The sequence below is a fragment of the Muntiacus reevesi genome, chromosome 4 (assembly GCF_963930625.1).
Source record: "Muntiacus reevesi chromosome 4, mMunRee1.1, whole genome shotgun sequence".
In the NCBI taxonomy this organism is placed as follows: Eukaryota; Metazoa; Chordata; class Mammalia; order Artiodactyla; family Cervidae; genus Muntiacus; species Muntiacus reevesi.
Genome location: NC_089252.1, coordinates 165373572 through 165396203, shown reverse-complemented (window position 1 = coordinate 165396203; position 22632 = coordinate 165373572). Strand labels below are relative to the sequence as shown.

General features: G+C 36.4%; 1 protein-coding gene across 5 annotated transcripts in view; it reads left to right on the top strand.

Moving 5' to 3' along the window:
* Positions 1-22626, top strand: part of MON2 (MON2 homolog, regulator of endosome-to-Golgi trafficking) — a 108464-nt gene extending 85838 nt beyond the window's left edge. For all 5 annotated transcript variants that reach the window (XM_065934726.1, XM_065934724.1, XM_065934723.1 and 2 more), the window contains 5 exons: positions 3740-3800; positions 4862-4985; positions 8404-8611; positions 11020-11102; positions 21941-22626. In XM_065934726.1, coding sequence (XP_065790798.1) covers positions 3740-3800; positions 4862-4985; positions 8404-8611; positions 11020-11102; positions 21941-22104 — 640 coding nt within the window. In that variant the 3' untranslated portion in view covers positions 22105-22626. The remainder of the gene's footprint in view (positions 1-3739; positions 3801-4861; positions 4986-8403; positions 8612-11019; positions 11103-21940) is intronic.
* The last annotated feature ends 6 nt before the right edge of the window (positions 22627-22632 follow it).

The window sequence follows — 22632 nt, the reverse complement described above, 5'->3', positions numbered from 1 at the left end:
GATTGCTAGATTGTGTACAAAGAACAAGTGAGTTAGGCATTTATCCACTGGGTACATTATCTGTAAGCAGAGGATAATTTTGCTCTTTTTCATGTTGCTGATTTTAAGATAGCAGTCTTTTCTATAAGACCACGTGATTACATCATAATTAAGGAGCTATGGTTTTAACTTGATGAATCTAAGAAGATCCATTAAAAAATCCATTGTCCATTTAGCGTCACAAGAGAAGAACCATATCGGAAAATCAGGTTTTTTTCAGAATAAATAAGATCATTGGTAATAATGAACAGCTCTTTAAGATGTTTAAGTTGTGCAAAGAAGAATGAAATTTTCATCGTATAACCTGCTGCAGAGGTTGTATCTTGAGGATGCTGTTTTGGCCCCTCACTGGATGAGAAGAGGATAGTTGAGAGGTGGGCTGAGTTTTTGAATGAGGAATCTGCTCTGGTCTGTCTAGAGCTATACTAATGCAGCAGTCACTGCTGCTGCTAAGTCACCTCAGTCGTGTCTGACTCTGTGCGACCCCGTCCCTGGGAGTCTCCAGGCAAGAACACTGGAGTGGGGTGCCATTGCCTTCTCCAGTGCATGAAAGTGAAACGTGAAAGTGACGTCGCTCAGTCATGGCTAACTCTTTGCTACCCCATGGACTGCAGCCTACCAGGCTCCTCCATCCATGGGATTTTCCAGGCAAGAGTACTGGAGTGGGGTGCCATTGCCTTCTCCGACAGCAGTCACTAGCTACAACTAAATTTTTAATTAACTAAATCACATTAAAAATTGACTTCTTCAGTCTCATTAGCCATGTCTCAACATTGCCATGGGTGGCTAGTGGTTGCTATAGAGCGTACTGCAGATCATTGAACATTTCCATCATAGGAAGTTCTGTTGGGCAGCACTGATCTAAAATGTACCATTTTACTAGAGATGGGCTTCTCATTAATAGCTGTGATATTTCAGTACTCCTACAATCTGATTTTCCTTTGTGCTATCATGGTGAAATTCTGATAACAAAAGTTTTTCTGTTTTTTTTTTTTAATCCATTAATCATTTTTTTTTAATTAATCATTTTTTAAAACACTTTTTAAATCATTTTTTTTAGAATGATGAATATGCCATGTACTGCTGTGTAACCATTTTAAATTGCTAGTTTGAAACCATTTAAATTATAAATTTCATATACTTGAAGAAAAATTTACATTGGCATGTTGATAATGATCAGATGAGTCTTTAGGAAAGTGATTTAATGAAGAAATTTTGTCTGTCTTTCTAATGTGGTTTAGTTATTTAGTAAAGAAAAATTGTAGAATGCAGAAGGTTAACTTAAATTTTTTCTCTATAAGAGCTTATCTGATGTTTCAGAATTAGAAGCAATGATGTGTGATCCTAATTTCTGTTTCCATAACTAGTCAGATTTTGTTTTGCTTTCTTACATATTTCTTACCTCTAGAAATCTTCTTGATACCAATGCAAGCATACTATACCTTTCTCTGCTGTTTCCCAACTGTTTATGGTCTGCAAGCTGCTTTCACAAGGCAGTACAGTAACAGAGAAAACAAAACTAAAATCAACTAGAAGAAAGGAAAGGCTTTGGACATCATTGAGGGCTATCACAAATGAATGAATTATTTAAATGAGTGAAAGAAAAATCCAATTAAAAATGAGAAACTAAGGGATTGTAGCCTGGTAGACACTTGAGGTCTATTAGGAATTCACTCAACCGCCCTTTGAATACCAGAACGCGGTAGTTGTTCTTTATTACGGTGGTTCTAAATTCTAATTGGTACCCGAGACCAACTTCATGGAAAACAACTGCCTATCTCCTGCTGTGCGGCCGGATTCCTAATGCTGCCCTGCTCTAGAAGACACATGGGCTAGTGGGAATTCAAACAATCACGGTCTGTTGACCTTCAGTTAAAAACACTAAGTACTACCCGGAAGAACTGAAACAGAGTCACACAAAAACTTGTACACTAATGTTTATAGCAACATTATTGTAATAGCCAAATAAATGAAAACAATCCAAATGTTCTGATGAGTGGATAAATGTGATTTGTACATGCATATAGTGAAAGTTAGCCGTGAAATACTGATGCATATTACAATATAGATGAATCTTGAAATCATTATGCTAAGTGAAAGAATGCAAACACAAATGAGATCACATACAGTTTGATTTGTGTTTCAGAGTTGAGAGGAGAGTAGAATAAGGCATGACTACTCATAGACACAGAGTTTCTTTTGGAGGTGATGAAAACATTCTAGAATTAGAAATGACCATTGTACAACTTTGTGAATATACTAAAAAGCATTATATGGTACCATTTTAAAAGATACATTGTATGGTATGAATTATATTTCAAAAAATAAATTTAATGTACCATACAGAGAGAACTGAAGAAAATTACAAATAATACTTTATTAGTTTGAAGTCTCTTTTCTGTCAAATAAGGATTCATGAAAAAAAATTTTTAAAGATTTCCATTATACTCTGTCCACATTAACCTGTCCACAGGTTGAATAAATTTCTGATTTTATTGACCATTAGAATTAGGAGGAGTAAACTTTTTGGCTTTGTACGCTATTCCCTTCCCTCATTATATTTTTTAAAAGTAGTTTAGTGTTTCTGATGTGTGATTCCAATAATGTTAATACTGTATGTTCTTGATAAGCTTTTTTTAATTGGTAGTTAGCCAATTGGTATTTTCTCTGTGTGTGTCTTTTTTAATACCTGTAATGAAATAAACCAGATAATACCAAATAGAGCAAAAATATCTCTAGATATAAAACTCTATATTGTACTTCTAAATTTAAACATGGTAATACTTTTTTTACATTTGTAACTTCTATAAAAGAGTAGAACTTGGGCTCAAATATAAGTCTAGGTTCAAATTGTGGCTTGTCATTTATTTGCAATGTGTCCTGGTCTTATGACTAGCCATTCAAAGCTTCAGTTTCCTCTTCTGTCAATTACATGGTAATACCTGTGGTTACTGTGAATATAGGTGACACTGTGAATAAAGCTCTTAATACAGTGGTTGGCTTTCTAATTTTTGCTGTCATTATTATTGTAATACTCATTATCATCCTAGTCTCAGCTGTTTTTAAAAGTGCTTAATATTTCATTGTTTCGTACATTTAAAAGAACTTTACTGCTCATTCTCATTAAGAGCCACAGGGTCTAGAATTGACTTTGGTTCTCTTAGAACTGTTGGTTTATTCTGATTTTGGTGGAACAGTTTTCTACCTTAAGTCTGAATCAGCCCTCTTTTCAGATGTTCGCTATCTTTCATTGTAAATATATCTCGTATATCATATTCATTACAAATCAGTGACTCACGGGCTGTCACTGAGTGAATAATCAACACCTTGGCCACGGCTCCCTTAATCACGGGCAGTGTGAGTGAATTCAGCTTCTGTCACAGTGGTGATTCCTGCTGTGACTCCAGATGATAGTATTTTCACTTTTCCTTGTTTTTCACTCATAGTCCTAAAAGAAGTTAAGTTCTACAGATTTTAGTTCAAGATTGAGCCAGGTATTTTTGTAGGTAGAATTTCATGTTTGTAGTTAGCTTAATATTTATACTAATTACTTTAAGAAATACTGTTCTTTTAAATAAGTGATAACGTTCTAACTTGGATGAAGAAATTTTTTTGATGTTCAAATTCTGTTTATTTTCTGTTTGTATTTTCAGGGAGTATTTTACCTTTAAAAATCAAGTCTTTTATTTTATTTTTTTAGCATACCTCCAGATAACCTCTCTATTCAAGAATTTCAAAGAAATGAAAGTATTGATGTTGAGGTGAGGAATCTATTTAAGACATTTTCCTGTGACTATACAAAGCAAATAATAAAAATGTTAAAATTAAAATTGCTTAAAACATATATAAAGTGATAGATTGAATGTGAACCTAAAAGCATTAAAACTCTCAAAAAGGTTACAGTTTAATTTATAAAGCACTGATATTTAAAAAACTACTTTTTTATATTTGTTAGCTTTGTGCATGTTGTCTAGACACTTAATTGTGTCCACTTAATAATTTTAAAGAGCAGTTGATTTAGTAAAATAAATCTGTCAGTGAGCATGTATTTGAGAGCTCACTTTATAGTTTGACAAATCAGATGTTTGTATTTAATTGATAAGTTGCTCAGATTTTTCTATTTTTAACCAGCTGTAGAAACAAATAGTGAATGTTTTTTAAAGAATATATTCTGCTGATTATAAATGGAATTTAAACAAGTAATTTTCAGTTACGGATTTTTTGTTGGGGGGTGGTTATTCTTATTTTTTCCCTGTAAGTAGGATAGGGGAACTTTCTAAATAAAACAAATAAACTACATATAAAGCATTGGTATCATATGCAGGTGTAAAATAGTGCCTTTCGTCCCATTGCTGTACTATTAAAAACTCTTCTTCAAACTTTTCTTCAAAAGGCAAAATAGTACATTATATGTTAGAAATAAGCTATTTAACAAAAATGAGTATAACTTCTTAATAGCTTATTTTTATGGTACTAAAAGGTGATTTAAATCTTATTCTTAGTCCCTTTTTAGATACGGTATTCTAATATGGATGTATTTCATATGCTGATTTTTTTTCTCCAGAGCACTCTTGCCTTTATCATGTTGAATATCAAAATTTATTGAATTTGTATAGTGAACAGTTTGTAGTATTGACTATTTGTAATACATTTTATTCACTAAGACACGTGAGGGAAGCAGACTAATTATCCTCTATATTAACATTAAAATGCTTGTATACATCTATTAAGAAAGATTCTTTTAAAATAAAATTTAAATTATATTCTATAAGTTATTATCTCTTAAAAAATAATGCCTTTGAATTTGCCTCTTTTGTTTTAGGTAGTTCAGCTTATCAGCACTGAGATACTGCCTTATGCCAATTTTATTCCTAAGGAATTTGTTGGTCAGATAATGACTATGCTTAATAAAGGATCAATACATTCTCAGTCATCTTCATTTACAGGTATGTTATTTCAATGATTTTTTAAAAATGTTAATAAATATTGAAATACTTTTGAAGAAGCTGACTTGTAGAAATGTGTACTCCTCCAGTTGTGGTAAATGTAAATGGGTGAATGGTTAAGAAAGAATGTAATGTAGAACATTAAGCTTTCTGAGGGAAAAATGTGATAAATATTCTGTGAATTATGTGTGATGAATTAAATTACAAAGTACTTATGGAAATCCCCTAAATCATTGCAGGCTGACATAAGTTAGCCAGTTTTGTGAAGTCATGGACTATTGTGAAGTAAGGAGTATGTATTCTTACCACTTAGTTAACTTGGTTAACTTAGTAGTTGGGTAACTGTCGGTTTTGTCATCTATAAAATAAAGATATTAATACCAACCTCTCAGGACTATAAATTGCAGTTAGTCCATTTACAAACTGGTTCTTTTTTCTAGCCCAGACAGTTTTTTAAAATAATCTGGTAAAGTGCAGGTTTAACATTCAGTTCAGTCGCTTAGTTGTTTCCGACTCTTTGCGATGCCATGGATTGAAGCACCAACTCCTGGAGTTTACTCAAACTCACGTCCATCGAGTCGGTGATGACATCCATCCATCTCATCCTCTATCGTCTGCTTCTCCTCCCACCTTCAGTCTTTCCAAGCATCAGGGTCTTTTTCAGTGAGTCAGTTCTTTGCATCAGGTGGCCGAAGTATTGGAGTCTCAGCTTCAGCATCAGTCCTTCCAATGAATACCCAGGACTGATCTCCTTTAGAATGGACTGGTTGGATCTCCTTGCAGTCCAAGGGACTCTCAAGAGTCTTCTCCAACACCACGGTTCAAAAGCATCAGTTCTTTGGTGCTCAGCTTTCTTTGTAGCCCCATTTTCACATACATACATGGCTATTGGAAAAACCATAGCTTTGACTAGACGGACCTTTGCTGGTAAAATAATGTCTCTGCTTTTTATTATGCTGTGTCGGTTGGCTTTTCTTCCAAAGAGCAAGCGTCTTTTAATTTCATGGCTGCAGTCACCATCTGCAGTGATTTTGGAGCCCAAAAGATAAAGTCTGTCACTGTTTACATTGTTTCTCCACCTGTTTGCCATGAAGTGATGGGACCAGATGTCATGATCTTAGTTTTCTGAATGTTAAGTTTTTAACATTAGAACATCAGAGAAAAATTTCTGAGTTGCACTTATCTTAATGTAGTTAACTTTTTAAGAATATTTAAAAATTATAGATCAGTTTTAATAAAATACATTTTAAGATCCATATTCATAACTACATGTAAATATTCTGTTAAATAAGGACTATTGAGTTACCATGTATACTTTTTCCAGCAATTTTTTGATGATACCTCTTGCTATTTATAGTATTAATTGTACCAAGATAAAGAAGGTACATGTATATTCTTCCAATGACTTTAGAATCAGACACAAATTTTTCAGCTTTAACTTGGAGTTTTCTTTAAACGTATACATACAAAGCCTTTTTGCTAATAAATAAGGCCAACTTATAAACACAGAGTTTCCAGTGATTATTTTTGGTGCTCTGTTCTTAGTTATGATCTGACGGCCAGCGCTCACCAGTGGTTGAGGAAATCTTCCAACATGAAAGAGAAAGACCAAAGCAGTTGAGAGGGTAGAAAAAATTGGGAAGAAAGAGATAAAAATGCAGAGCCATAGAAAACATTTATTTTAATTACGATGCTCAAGAAGATAAAAGATTTTACGTTCATAAAACAAGAAAAATGCTATTAAAGTGGAACAGTTAGAACACGAAAGAGTTCAAAGAAGCTAAAAATATGATGACTGACATAAGTTCTATGAAAGGCTGGAAGAAAACATTAAGGAAAAACCCAGAAGTAGAACAAAGACAAACAAGTGGACAATCTGAGAGGAAAGAAAATGGATCTCAGGGATGTTACATCTGACAATAGGTCTTCCAAAAAGAATAAAGAAAAACTAGGAGAGGAAGTTATCAAAGAAACAAGTTGAAGATATAAATCTGCAGATTAAAAGTAGTCACTCACCGACTTCCCTGGTGGTTTAGTGGTAAAGAAGCTACCTGCCAATGCAAGAGACATGGGTTCTATCCCTGGTCCAGGAAGATTCCGCATGCCTCGGAGCAGCTAAGCCCATGCACCATAACTTTTGAGCCTGTGCTCTGAAGCCTGGGAGTCACAACTCAGCAACTACTGAAGCCACATGTCTAGAGCCTGTGCTCTGCAAAAAGACAAGCCACCGCCGTGAGAAGCCTGTACACAGAAACTAGAGAGTAGTCCCTGCTTGCCACAGCTAGAGAAGAGCCTGCCCAGAAATGAAGACCCAGCACAGTCAAAAATAAATACATAGATTAAAAAAAAAAAAGGTCACTCAGCACACAGAATAGTGAAAAGAAAAAAAGACTTACAATAAGTCTTGTCATCGTGAAATACCAGAATATCAGGGATACAGAGAAGATGCTAAAAGATTTCAGAAAAGACAAAAAAAAAGTTCAAACACCAGAGAGTTGGGTCAAAAGGACATTGGAATTCTCAGTAGCAGCACTGAGTGCTCACATACATTGAGGCTGTGGTTTCGGAGTCAAATGGAAAAGATTGCTAACGCAGTTTTATACCTAGGCCCAGCTGTTGGCCAAGTGAGGAATGTAGAATGGTAATTCTCAATTAACCTCACCTGGAGGGAAGTCACTGTTGGGCTCTGACCCAGAGTTTCTGGTTCAGTGGGTCTGGAGTGAGGCATGAGAATACGCTAACACATTCTCTGGCGATGCTGGTGGTGCTGGGAGCTACACTTGGAGTGTGACAGTGAAATGACACTTTGAGAAATGTGGTCTCAGAAGTTTTACTTCCCTCCCATGCACGTTCTCAGGAGCTGCAGAATGTGCCCTGTGAACACAAAGGAGTACATCAAGGCAGGGGAGAGCATTAAGATCTAGAGAGTAAGATATAACACAAGAGAGAAGAAAAACTCACAGGGTGAGGCCAGAGACTGGTTCCAGGAGATAACTGGACAGCATATCCACAGGGCCACTAGTCCAGACTGGAGCAGAGGTCAGGATCTGGGGAGGATGCTGCCAAGAGAAAAAAGGGGAGAGACAATCAAATGGATTATTCCCAGTTGGACCATGTGGAAGACTATTAGAGGTATTCTATAGCGCTGTTGAAGTGTAAACAAAGACCAGGACATGAAAAACTTTAAAGTGATGTGAGTGCATAGTCTGCGTTGTTTTTGATCTTGCAAGGGGGAAGACTGTTCTCTCTCTCTCTCTCTCTCTATATATATATATATATATATATATGCTTTTAAGTTTTTCATACGTGCTCCCTACCACTTAAGGAATTTCCTTTTATTCCTACATTGCTAAGAATTTGTATCACTAGAGTATTTATTTAACCTTGAATTAACCATCAAACCTTGTTAATTCTACAGAAGCGGAGATTGATATCCGTTTGAGAGAAGAGTTTTCTAAGATGTGCTTTGAAACCCTGCTTCAGTTTTCCTTCAGTAACAGAGTCACGACCCCTCAAGAAGGCTACATCTCACGAATGGCACTCTCAGTGCTGCTTGAGAGGTCCCAGGGTGTGCTGCATCGCTACATAGAGGACGAAAGATTAAGTGGCAGATGCCCTCTTCCAAGGTATATGTATATATAGTTTTTAATTAAAGAAGGAAATACTCTATCATAGTTCTTAATAATTTAAAAAGCTCAGAAAGTCAGGTGTTTCCATAAATATTTCTGAACTTAACCTGAGGCTGTTTATAATTTTATTTATTCCATACAATGAAATATTCAGAAGTCTTGCTGCATATATATTAGTGTGTTTATTATAGGATGCCTTTTCTGACTCCTCATGGGGGTTAAGTAATATATGACATATATACCAAGTTACTTATATTATTTTGGGGAAAAAAATGAATTCTAAAATAAAGCTTCCCAAGGATTTTTGCTTAAGGACCTGTGGATCTGTATGAACACATGATTGCTAATTTCTCTAGAGAGAAAATAATAGTTAAATCATACTCTATGAACTTCCTCGTTTGTTTTAGAGTCATTTCAAGGTTTCTCTGTAAGTCATCTAGCCGTATCTTGTATCTTCTTTTCATCTAGTTGGCTTAATTAAGCCTTTGTACCTAAACTGATTTGCTTCTCATTTGGTCAAGCTCTCAATCTTTCTGCTAAACCAAGGCTAATCAAAGTTGGGGTACAGATCAGAATTCATAAAAAAATACAGTAAAAAATTGGATTATGTTGCCAACCTAGTTTTTAATGTGTAAGTTAGAATTTAAGGCAGAGCAAGTGAATCAAACAGAACATGATATTGGAAGACAAAGAAATCTAAGTCAGGAAAGAGTTAGGAAAATTACTGTGGATCCCCTTCCATAAGGCAGTATTGGAGAGGTAAATCACTAATCCTAAGTCTTTGTGTACATTCTTATTTACTTAGAATAAATCTCTAGAGTTGAAATTGACCTGTCAAAAGATATAGACATTTTGAAAGGTTTTGATATATATTACAAATTGCCTATCAGAGACTTCTACCAGTTTATGTTCTCCCAGGAGTGTATTATTATCCTTCTCCTCAGTTTTTAGCAGTTTAAAGTTATTTGCCATTTTATCACTTATCTTTTAAAAATTTGATGAATGAAGAATAATCTGATTATTATTAATTAGACAACTTAATTTTATTAATTATAATTGTGATTGATTATTAATAACTTTATTATTAAACAAAAGTTATTAATTTGCCTTTAAAATTTTTTTCTTCTTTAATTACCAGTGTTTATTTGCTATTTATTTTTCCACTTTTGGGACCACTATATTTTGAATTTCTAGAACATGAATTATACCTTCTAATAAATTATATACAAAAACATTCCAAAGACAGGTGTTAATAATTTGGTTATTGTCATGATTGAAAATTAATTTATTTAAAATTGACCTCTGAAGTATACTTAGGAAAGCAATGATAGGGTTGCCTTGATTGGAATATTTTTATTAGAGCAAAAGATGCTTGATTTCAGAAAGCAGTTTTCCTTCTCTCCTTTCTTGTGTTTTAAGTGTTTATTTTTTTAAATAGAGTCTTATTATAATTGTTATACTATTGTATCATATTATGTGTAATGCAGTCTTATTACATTCTTTTCTTCAAACTACACTGCAGCACAGAACATACCTGTATACTTAAAAAGTGGAGAAGGAAACAGCAACCCACTCCAGTATTCTTGCCTGGAGAATCCCATGGACAGAGGAGCCTGGCGGGCTATGGTCCATGGGGTCGCAAGAGTCAGACACGACTTAGCGACTCAACCACCAAACCACCACCACACTTGAAAAGGGAGGCTTGAAATAGTACCCTCTCATACTGCTAAGAAAATCTCATCAGTTGAGTGATAACACAGAGTCATACCAGGAATGGGGCGTGGGGGAGGACTGTAGAGAAGAGAGAGAGATTTCTACAGAGAGAAAGAAAGAAGAATCAGACTACTCTTGTTGGTCCTTTTCTCCAAGCTTACTCTTCATTGCTGATGTCTCTAAATTGACTTTGAGCATATTTCTTATATGTTTTAGAAAGTTAAATAAGTACTATTGTAATTTTAAAGATACTTTTAACAGCATGATAAATTATGTACAAGGGGTAATAACAATCTTTATTTACATTTAAGTTTTGGCAGATCTCTTTTAGTACTAATAAGTTAAAAAGAAAAAAACTTTTGTAGAAATTTTAACAGCATATCTTATACAGTGTTTTTTAAGTACTTTTAAGAAATATCTTACAAATAAATTTAAATTTGCATGAGTAGATTGTCTTTCCCCCCATTTTAGTGTTAATAACTTAGAATAACTATAAATCTTAGTTGCACACCGAAATACATGTTACTGAAATGATTTTCTTTTATAAGAACTTAGAAAAGTATTAACTTTGCATTGTTTTAATGTTCAGTATTTTCCAAAGTGTATCTATTTCTATAACTTAGTAAAAAAAATAAAATACACATGGTATATATTAAAATCTTTTTGGAAATAATTTCCTCCCTTTTTTTTAGGCAACAAGTAACAGAAATCATATTTGTATTAAAAGCAGTCAGTACTCTCATTGATTCACTTAAGAAGACTAAGCCTGAGAATGGTAAGTACTTAGAAACTCAGTAATTCTAGGCTTATAACATTTATGTTCTATTTGTGTTGTATTTTTGCACTACTGTTTAGTTAACTGAATTTTAGGAACATAACAGCTACAAGACTTTTTTCCCTTGGGCCTTAGGACAACAAAGCAACTAGTCCATTACAATGGACATAAGGACATCAATTAAATAAAATTGCTTTGTAATGTTTGCCAACTTTTTCCCCAACAGCTTTGAGATATAGTTGATATATAACAGTGTATAAATTGAAGGTGTAAACCTTGTTGATTTGATATATTTTCAATATGTCACATAATTACCATTTCTTTTCTTGTGGTGAGAATATTTAAAATTTACTCTTTTAGCAACTTGCAGGCATATAATATGGTATTATTAACTGTAATTACCATGCTGTATGTTAAATCTCCAGAACTTACTCATCTTATACCTGAAAGTTTGTATCCTTTGACTGACGCCTGTTCGTTTCCCCAACACTCTCAGTTCTTAGCAACCACCGTTTTACCCTGTTTCTTTGAGTTCAGTTTTTCTAGATTCCACACATAAGCAATATCATACTAGGATTTGTCTTTCTCTGTGTGACATTTCGTTTAGCATGATGCCTTCAGGTCCATTCCATTGACTCACATGGCAGGATTTTCTTCCTTCTCATGGTGGAGTAATATTTTGTTGTGTGTGTATGTGTGTTTACAAATATATATAAATATACATATACATACATACTGCATCATTAGTCATTCGCCATTGATGAATACTTAGGTTGTTTCTATGTCTTGGCTACTGTCAGTAACGCTACAGTGAACATGGGGATACAAATATTTCTTTGAGATATGCTTCCATTTTCTTTGGACATATGCCTAGAAGTGGAGTTGCTGGATCATAGTTCTAGTTTTAATTTTTTGAGGAAACTCTATACAGTTTTTCATGGTAGTTGTACTAAATTACATTCCCATTCACAGGACACAAGTGTTCGCTTTTCTCCATATCCTTGCTAACACTTAATACTTCTTCTTTTTTGGATGACACTGTTTTAACCGGTTTCAGGTTAACACCTCTTTATGGCTTATTACTATTACTATTTTATTTGTGAGGTAACATTGGCTTGTAGTATTATGTGTTTCATGTGTACTTTTATTCTTGTGTACACACTCTACTAGTGCGCTCTTAGCTTTATTCACTTTTGCTGTTAGTCTCTCTTTCAGGTATTTCTGCTCTGGTCTTTATTATTTCCTTTCTTCCACTGACTTTGAGCTTCATTCATCCTTCTTTTCTAGTTCCATTAGATGTAAAGTTAGATTTTTTTGAGGATTTTCTTATTTCTTGAGGTAAGCCTATATTGCTGGAAAGTTCCACATACATACTGCTGTTGCTGCATCACGTAGATTTCGGAATGTTATATTTTTGTTTCCATTTGTCTTCAGGCGTTTTTAAAAATTTATCCTTTGATTTCTTCATTGACTCGATAGTTGTTCGGTAGCATGTTTTTTAGTTTCCACATATTTGTGATTTTTCCAATTTTCTTTTTGTAGTTGATTTCTAGTGTCATACCATTGTGATTGGAAAAGATGTTTGATATGGCTTCAGTTTTCTTAAATTTATTGAGACTTGTTTTGTGCCCCAGCATGTTGTCTGTCTAGTAATGTTCCATGTGTACTAGAGAAGAATGTGTATTCTGGTGCATTTGGATGGCATGTTCTATATCTGTCAAACCCATCTGGTCTGATTCATTGAAGGCCACTTATTTCCTTGTTGACTTTCTGTCTGAATGATCTATCCATTGCTATAAGTGGAGTTTTAAAATCACCCACTAGTACTGTGTTGCTGTCAGTGTCTCCGTTTAGATCTATTAATAACTACTTCATATATTTTGCTGTTTCTATGTTGTTGTTCAGTTGTTAAGTCATTTGTGACTCTTTCGACCTCCCTGACTGTATAGCCCTCCAGGCTCCTGTGTCCACGGGATTCTTCAGGCAAGGATGCTGGAGTGGGCTACCGTGCCCTCCTCTAGGGGATCTTCCCGACCCTGTGTCTCTTGGCAGCCAGGTTCTTTACCACTAGCACCACCTGGGATAGATACATGTATATTAGCAACTGTTATGCCTTCTTGATGAATGTTCCCCTTTATCATTATAGACTGTTCATCTTTGTCTCTTGCTACCCTTTTTGGGCTGAAAGTGTGCCTTGTCTGATAAGAGTACATACAGATCCTGCATCTGCTTCCTCTTGGCTGTCATTTGCTTGGGGTGTCGTCTTCCGGCCCTTCGCTGTGAGCCTGTGTTTGTCTTAGAGCTGACACGAGTCTCGTGGAGGCAGCATGTGCTTGGGTCTTGCTTTCTAATCTATCCAGCCACAGTCTGTCTTTTGATTGGTGAATTCAATCCATTTACATTTAGGGTGATTATTAATGGATGAGGACTGAGGACTGCCATTTTATCTTTTTTTGTGGTTGGTCTATATCTACATTCTTTCTTTTTCCTTGTCTTTCCACCATTTTCATTTGTGGGTTTTGTGATATTTTTCTCAGTTTTCTCTTTTTTTATATTTTCTATCTCTGCTCTAGATTTATATTTTGTGTTTACCTTGATGTTTCTGTGAAGTGTCTCACAGATGAAATATTTCTTTTTCTGCTGATAGCACATTTTATTTGCCTGTACAGGTTCTGTCCTTTTCCTGTTCTCTTTGTGTTTTCTTGTTGTCCCAAGTTATCCTTTTTTATGTTGTGATTTCGTTACTAAATTACTTGTTTTTTTTTTTTTTTACTGCTTTTCCCCCTTTAACCTTTATGCTATAATTATTTAAAAGATTTTTATCTGTATTATCACTTTATTCAATGTTTTGTGTACTTTTATCTTTTTGTTTCAAGTAGAAGAACTCCTTTCCACATTTTTTATAAGGGAAGTCTTTTGCCTCAGTTCATTTGTCTAGAAGAGGCTTTATTTCTCTTTCATATCTGAAGGATGACCTTGCTGGATAGAGTAGGCTTGGCTGGTAGTTTTTAATCTTTCAACATTTTGATTATTCTCTCCTGGCCTATATAAATTTTCTGCTGAGAAATCTGATCGCCTAATGGATTACCTAATGGTAGGTTACCATTCTTTTTCCCCTGGATGACTTTAAAATTCTTTTCTTTGTCATTGATCTTTTCTCAGTTTTAATATAGTTTGTCTTGGAGAAGGTCTTTTTGCATTGAGGTAGTTAGGTGTTCTCTTGGCTTAGTGGACTTGTATATCCAGTTGCTTCCCCAGGTCTCAGCTCTTGTTTCTTTAAATACTCTCTACTCCCTCCTTCCTTTCTTCTCCTGTGTGTGTACTCAGTTGCCCAGTTGCGTCCAACCCTTTGACCCTGTGGTCTGTAGCCTGCCAGGCTGTTCTGTCAACACTGAAGTGGGTTGCCATTTCCTCCTCCACAGGATCTTTCCAACCCAGGGATCAAACCTGTGTTTCCTGCAGCCCCTGAGCTGGCAGGCGGATTCTTTTACCACTGAGCCACCAGAGAAGAGATGCCCTCATTCTCCTGGAATGCCCATTACTCTCTTGTTGCCTTTCCTAATAGAACTGAATAGTTCTTATACAATTTCTTCATTAAAAAAAAAAATCTTAGGTCTCTTTCCTCTCCTACCTATCTCATTATAAAATTTCTATCTTTTTAAACTTTTATTCGTTTATTTTTGACTGCACTGGGTTTTCGTTGTGGTGTGTGGACTTCTCTTTAGTTTGGGCGTGTGGGATCCTAGTTCCCCACCCAGGGATCAGACCTACATCCCCTGTATCAAAGGCGGATTCTTAAACGCTGGACCACCAGGGAAGACCCACAATTCTAACTTTGAGCTAGCTAATTCTTTCTTCCATATGGTCTGTTCTATTTCCCGTATGTTCTTATACATCCTTTATTGAGTTCTTCAGCTGCAGAGTTTGTTTGGTGGTGGTTTAGAGTTCAGTCTCATTGGTAACATATTCCTTCTGTTCATTAATTGTATTCCTAAGTTCATCGTACTACTTTTCTATCTGAGCTTTCTCATAGCTTCCTAAATTTCTTTTGGTGGTGCTGGTGGGTGGTGGTGATTTAGTTGCTAAGTCATGTCTGACTCTTGTGACCCCATGGATTGTAGCCCACTCGGCTCCTCTGTCAGCTAGTTTAATTTTATCAATTAGATTGCAGTGTTGGGTGATTTTAAGTTTGGCTTCTGAAGAACTGCCATTTTCTTTTCTGACACCATGTTACTTTGATTTTTCTTTCCTTAAAGCTTCTTTTTTATTTGATTTTAACAATGTAACAGGTGATGAGAGGCCTTTCTTTTGTTTTTCAGTAGGTGGCACTATAGTACAAGTTTTTGACTTCTCTTATCTGCAATGCCTGTGGTTAGAGTGAGAATTGGCACTTTTCACCATCCTCTGCTTCTGCCAGAGGTAGCGTCTGGTGCCCTTGTTACTGCTTTGCTTTGGGGCTGGCTGGTACCTTGTTGCTACCAGTGTTGCGGCCTAGGTCACTGCTATGGCAGGTTTCTCCACCATGTCTGGGATCTCCTGGGCCCACTGCAGTGGGGGGAGAGGGTGGGTGCGGTGAGGAGCTGGGATCTGGTGCTGTTACCACATTCAGGGTTATCGGTTTCATGGCCACTGCTGCTGTGGGCAGAGGGGCCAGAGTCCCATGACTGGAGGGGTGATGTTGCTATTGTTGCCTTGGTCACTGCTATGGCTGAGAAGCCAGAGTCGGTGTCACCTGCCCTGCCACTCCCAGGTTTTCTGTGGGGTTCGCTGCTGTGGCTGCGGATCCAGAATTTCAGGTACCACCTCCACTGTTTCCCCGGTCCTGCCTCCTCTGTGTATTTCAGTTCATCCACTCTTTTTTTTTTTTTTTTGGCCATGCTGTTTGTGGGATCTTAATTCCCCAACAAGGATCAAAACAAACCAGGCCCTTGGCAGTGAGAGTTTGGCATCCTGACTACTGGACTGCCAGAGAATTTTCAGTCTGTCCAGTCTGATGTACAGTTGTGCAGATGTGTAGAACTCTCTGCAATCCTGGTGTTTTGGGCAGAGACATTTTTACTGAGTTAAGGATATTTTACTATTAATAGTTGTAGGTTAAAGGGAAGAGATGAAGTCCATGGGATTCTCCAGGCTAGAGTACTGGAGTGGGTTGCCATGCCCTCCTCCAGGGGATCTTCCCAGCCCAGAGCTTGAACTTGCATCTTACAACTCTTGTGTTGGCAGATGGGTTCTTTACCACTAGCGCCACCTGGGAGGCCCAAATTGGCCTAAATGGTGCTCAGGCGGTAAAAAAAAATCCACCTGCAACGTCCTGAGTTCAATCCCTGGGTTGGGAGCATCCCCGGAGGAGGGCATGGCAACCCCATTCTAGTATTCTTGCTTGGAGAATCCCCATGGACAGAGGAGCCTGGTGGGCTGTAGTTCATGGAGTCGCAAAGAGTTGGACACGACTGAGCACTCTAAGCAGCAGCTCTGTAGATAATTTATATTTTATGTATTTTTAATGGAGAACATGACTGAGTCTTTTGGGTCATAGGAGTCTTCTATTCTGCATTTGTATGCATTTATCATATAAATAGCTTTGAATCATTTTTATAGCCCTTTCTCATTTGTTTCCCCTTTTCTGTTACTCATTTCTGTCCAATCCATTCTTTACATTAATGCCAAAAATGATTTTTCTAAATGTGCTGCATTGGTGATTCATTTTCCCATCTTATGAAACAGAACAAAATAATCTTTTTCATTTACCTTAACCTACCAAATGCAAAGGGTCCTACTGTCTTCGCTCTATTCTCTTCATGCTTTTATCTCCCACTGGACTTGATGTATACCATTCTCCCACCAAACTCACATTGCCAGTTTACCCAGGCACTCCCAGTCCTTCCCTCACTTCATCCTCCTGCCTATGTCCCCCCGTTCAGATATCACACCGCCTTGAAGTGAGTGATTTCTCCTTTCGGTGCCGCTGTAGCCTCTTCTGTGTGCTTTTGTCCTGAAGCTCTCTGTCTGAATTATAGTTATATGTGCACATGACTCACTCCCCTTAAAGCGTAAAGTTCTTGACAGGCTTTTTTATCATGTTTTATTCTATTCTGAAACACAACACCACCACTGAAATTTTTTTTTTTTTTTTGGACCAGCCATTGGTTTTAAGAGTTTGTTACTAGTTCGGGACAAGATAAAGAGCTGGCATCAGCTCTTGGTCAGTTGTGTCACTGAGTACACTGGTTTAGCTTACTTTTTTATACAGTAAGACTTCGTTACAGAAGAAGTCTGTTCATTCACACTCTGGTAAAGCAGATTGATACTTTAAGCAGCATTACTTCTAAGACTCAAGAAGAACATAGGTTCCTAATAAATGAATCCCAGGATAATTTGTTTCTGTCAGTTGTTATATAATCAGATACATATTTTGCTGCTTTCAGAATTCACCGACTATCACTTTGGCCTAGAAAGCATATTATACTAAATTTTAAGAAGCAGTAGACTTGTGTATATTCAACCTCAAAAAGAAGGCATAGAATTTCTAAGAAAAATTCTTGAATAAATGTCTTTAATTTATCCTATTAAGTTCAAATTTGAATAATCTTAATAAGATGTTCAGTTTAATTTTTCAGAAAGGGAAATCATGCATTGACTTCCTGGAGACCAGTAAAATCTTTATGAGATCACAGGATAGAATTTGATTCTTAGAAATGTATTATACTTAAGTAAACAGGAAATTCTCTATTTTTCATGTTATTGCTATAGATATAGTAAGAATCGCAAATGTATTTTTTATGATCTTTAGATAGCGGTTAAGAATGTAACCAGACAAGAAAAGGGAAGGAAAACTCAGTAGCCTTCTTTTGAAAAGTCAATGGGCCATAGGCAGGCCAGTGTATTATTGATACATGATTTAACTAAATTAATGTTAAAATTGTTCAAGAAAGTTTGAATTATGCCTGTGGGTATATTAAGTGAAGATTTAAATAAATGATGATAGAGTAACATACTAACATGGTATGTTAAACTCCATTAAGAAATAGGAAAAAAGAAAACAACTTGGAGAAAGCTGGGCCCTCCCAGCAGAAACATGCTGGGCCCAGTAGAGCCAGTGGTCACCAATATTTGTTTAGAATTTGTTATTTGTTTGAGGGTTCTCTGGTGGGAGAGCTGTTTTTTTGGACTTGTTTATCATCTTACTCGATCTTTAATTAAAAATTTGAAAAGATGGTAAATATACACATAGTTCAGAAATTCAAAACTGTAGAAAGATATCAGGGAGCAGCGGTCTGTCCCCTCTTCTGTATCCGTACCCCTTGTTCTGTGCCTGCCTAGCTCTGACCTTACCGTAGTCAACCATTTTTATTAGTGTGTGGATTCTTCCATAAGTTTATTATGTAAACACAAATATATGTGTAGTTGGCTCTTCAACAATGCAGGAATTAAGGGTGCTGCCCTTCCAAGCAGTCAAAAATTCCTCTATAACTTAGATGGTTCTTCCACATTTGGGGTTCTGCATGCTTGGACTCAGCCGGCCAGGGATCATGAAGCACTGTAGCATTTATTGCGTACATGTGGATCCACACCGTTCAGACCTGTGTTGTTCAAAAATCAACTGTGCTCCAATATGCCCCCAGTTTTTCACACAAATAAATATTCATAATAGTCCCATATCTTACCTACTGTTCTGAACACGCTTCATTTTTTCCACTTCATAAAATATAGATTCTTCTGTATCAGTATGTATAGCTTTTTCATTGTTTTTGATAGTTAAGTCCAGAGTGCCCATGAAGATCTATGGTTAGTTTTTAAAACATATATTTTTTTTAAATTTAAGAAATTTGAGTAGCTTCCCCTGAGTTTTATGATGTTATCTTAAATAATGTATTTTTGTGTTTTCCTACAATAAACCAGGAATAAGTCTGGGCCAATCTAGATAGCTTTCAATCTATGCAATCTCCCCCCCCCCCCGCCCAAATTCTTTTATCACAGTAAAATACATATTAAAAAACTCATCATCCTCTTTTTTCAGTAGTATTAAATGCATTCACAATGGTGGTAACTGTCACCTCTGTCCATGTATGTAACTCTTTCCATTTTGTAACTGAAGTTCTGTACTCGTTAAACAGTAATTCCCCATTCCCCACTTCTCCAAGCCTGTGGTAATCACCATTCTAATTTCTATCTCTGTGATCTTGACTACTCTTAACTACCTCATGTAAGTTGAAACATACAGTGTTTGCCTTATTATTTCACTTAGCTAATGTTGTCAAGTTTTATCCATATTTTAGTATGTTGCAGAATTTCCTTCTTTTTTTTGAGGCCAAATAATATCCCGTTCTGTGTGTGTATGTATTCGTTCGTCTGTTGGACCCTTGGGTTGCTTCCGTGTGTTCGCTGTTGTGAATAATGCTGCTATGCACAAGTGCATGCAGATATCTCTTGGAGATCCTGTTTTCAATTCTTTTGAGTGTATAATTATATCCAGAAGTTCTCCAGAATTTCTGGATCATACTTTAAATTCTGTTTTTTATTTTTTGAGCAACTACCGTATTGTTCCTGTACTACCTCACGTCACTGCCAGCAGTGAGCCAGAGGTGCGTTTTCTGCACATCCTCACCTGTGCTTGCTTTCTGTTTGTTTTTTAATAACAGCCATTCTGTTAAGTGTGAGGGGGTACCCAATTGTAGTTTCCATTTGCGTTTTCCTAACAATTAATGATGTTGAGCGTCTTTTCATGTGCCTCATCAGCCATTTGTATATCTTCTTTGGAGATATATTTTCAAATCCTTTTCCCACTTTTGAGCTATTTGTTTTCGTCGTCGTTGTTTTGTTCCTGAAGCCTCTGTTTGTCTGTGATCAGAAGCAGCAACTGGAGCACAGATCCCTATGCTTGAAGGACAGGGTCCTTATTTCCTACTCTGCCTCCCACAAGCCGTCCAGAAGCTGCGCTAGGAACATTAGCACAGCTGCTTTACACATGGCTGGAAGTGGGGGATAGGTGGGCTGCTGCTGTGCTAAAGGCTTAGATCGACAAAAATTAACCACAGTATACTGTCCAAGTCTTGGAATCTGCAAGCCTTCAGGAGGCTCCAGAGTTTCAAAACAGTTGCCTCAGATTCTGCCAGTTCAGTTGTTTTCTAGGTGGGTAGACGGATTCCTGGCCCTTACTACTTTGCCTTTTCCCCGAATTCTTTTTGTGTAATCTTTTTGTTAAGTGATTAGTGGAAAGTTCTATAGACAACTACTGGAGCAAACTGTTTAAAACTACTTACGCCATTGGTTTTTAAAATGTTTCTTTGTTGTTGTTAAGCAGCAAGATTCTTTTTACAAATGAAATCTGATATGGATTGCCAACATACAAAACTGATAAAAAGCAGAACAGCTCTGACCTGACATTTGCTCCCTTTCCTATATCCATCAGTCCCACTCACCTTTCCTTTTTCTCACCTCCTCTCTGAGGAAGCCTGTTTGGGTAGAGAAGAGATTAAAAATAGATTAGCATTTCCCAAGATATGTACTAAGGAATGAATATTAATGTTGAGGGATGTCAGTGGATACTGATTGGAAAAATTTCATAATCAAATTAATTTTGTAAACCCTGAATTGATAAAAGTTAAACCTGTTGTTTTACTATGAGTGTTTAATAAAGTCATGTGAACTGTAAATCCCCAAAAGGGAAGATAATATGTACAACATTTGCCAGACTTACTTGACCATCAATTTTTTTTTTGAAGAGGTAACTTGAAGAACACTAATTTGAGAACCTCATTCCTTTATTCTATAGTAAAGTTGAGACATGAGAAATTATATGACTTGTTTGCGGACACCCAGCACTAGCTTATTTCAGAAAGGTTTTTAGATACTTAGTAGACACTCAGTAAATTGGAGTGAAAAACGGAACTAAAGCTCCTGTGCACAGTGTCCTGTTCTTTTTTCACACTGCACTGCCTCCCCGGTTTGAGGCTTGCTCCGCTAAGTGCCGTATACGTGTGCCGTCTCAGAGAAGCCCGACGCCAGCTTTCATCAGGTATTGTGCTCTCAACAGTGTGCACAGTGCTTAACAGGAAAACAGAAACGTAACACGTGATCTCAGTGCATAAGGAAACCAAGTCATTGTGGCGTAACACTTTTGTCCATTCACAAATAGCATTTGACTGTACTAATTGTTCATAATAGCGATGAGGAAGGCAGAAAGGTCCCTCCCCACTATAGTTTAAATCGACTCATATACATTAAAGATTAGCAAACAGTGTAAGAATGGATGTATGTGTAGTCATTTGAAGTTAACATCAATATTAAGGTTACTAGGAAAATAATTTAAGATGTATACATTTTTTAGCATACAACTGCATAAAAAATTGGATACTTTTTTTGACCATGCCATTTAGCGTGTGGGATCTTGGTTCCCCGATCAGGGATTGAACCCTGGCTTTGGCGGTGAGAGCATAGAATCCTAACCACTGGACCACCAGGGAGGTCCCCCAAATTGAATTGTTTTCTAATTGTTCCTGAAAAGTACACTTTCTTCTCTGACTATTATACTGAAAATGACAAAAGTTTGAATTATTCTAAGTAGTTTTGTTAGTTTCCAAGGCCTTCACAGATTGAAGTATCATTTAAATACTTGATCATATTTGGTGGTATTGATGAGTCTGCACACTGGTCATTTATTTTTCCCTTATTAAATATTGCAGGAAGTCTTCTAGAGTTTAAAGAAAGAAAAGGTACAAGCTTGCAGAATCTCCATATTTTAGAAAATTGTTTTTTGCATTGCATTTGAAGGATTGTGTTTGTATTAACTAGATAATCTGATAATTCAGCCCCCTCTTTCCTTGTACTTTGCATTACAGTTGATGGAAATACCTGGGCACAAGTAATTGCCTTATACCCAACTCTCGTGGAATGTATCACCTGCTCATCTTCCGAGGTCTGTTCTGCCCTGAAAGAGGCACTAGTTCCTTTTAAGGATTTCATGCAACCACCAACATCCAAAGTTCAAAATGGAGAATCTTGAGCAGCTACTCCAAATTTACAGAAGAGTGATACATGAAAAATCTTTGCTTCTCAGTGAATTTTCTGTGAGAAGGACGTTTCTTACTACAAATAATTCTTGGCAGCTGTTGTTCGCCTCCTTTAAATTGTACTTACCTGAGTTAAGTAATTCATATTACAAGCTTACACGTCAACAAAGGCTCCTGAATGAGGAGCAGTGCAAGCCTTTAATAAGCTGATGGGAGGAATGGTTAATTCTACAATGTACCTGCTACCGTATCTTCAACTGGTGATTTAAAAGTGAGCTTATGTACAGTCTGTGGTGAATGTGTTAATGATGTACTTTTTAAAAAGAAAGAAAAGATATTTCATTTAATCAGATTTATTAGGCTGGTGTTTTTGCGCCCTTTTTCTAGTACAAAATTGTACTAAAATTTTATGCAAGATGGTACTGTAACATTCCATTTTGTCTATAACCAGCCTTTGTAAACAAAGGGAACTGATCAACTTGTGTGTATAATAAATGATACAGTTCTGTATAAAATTGTTG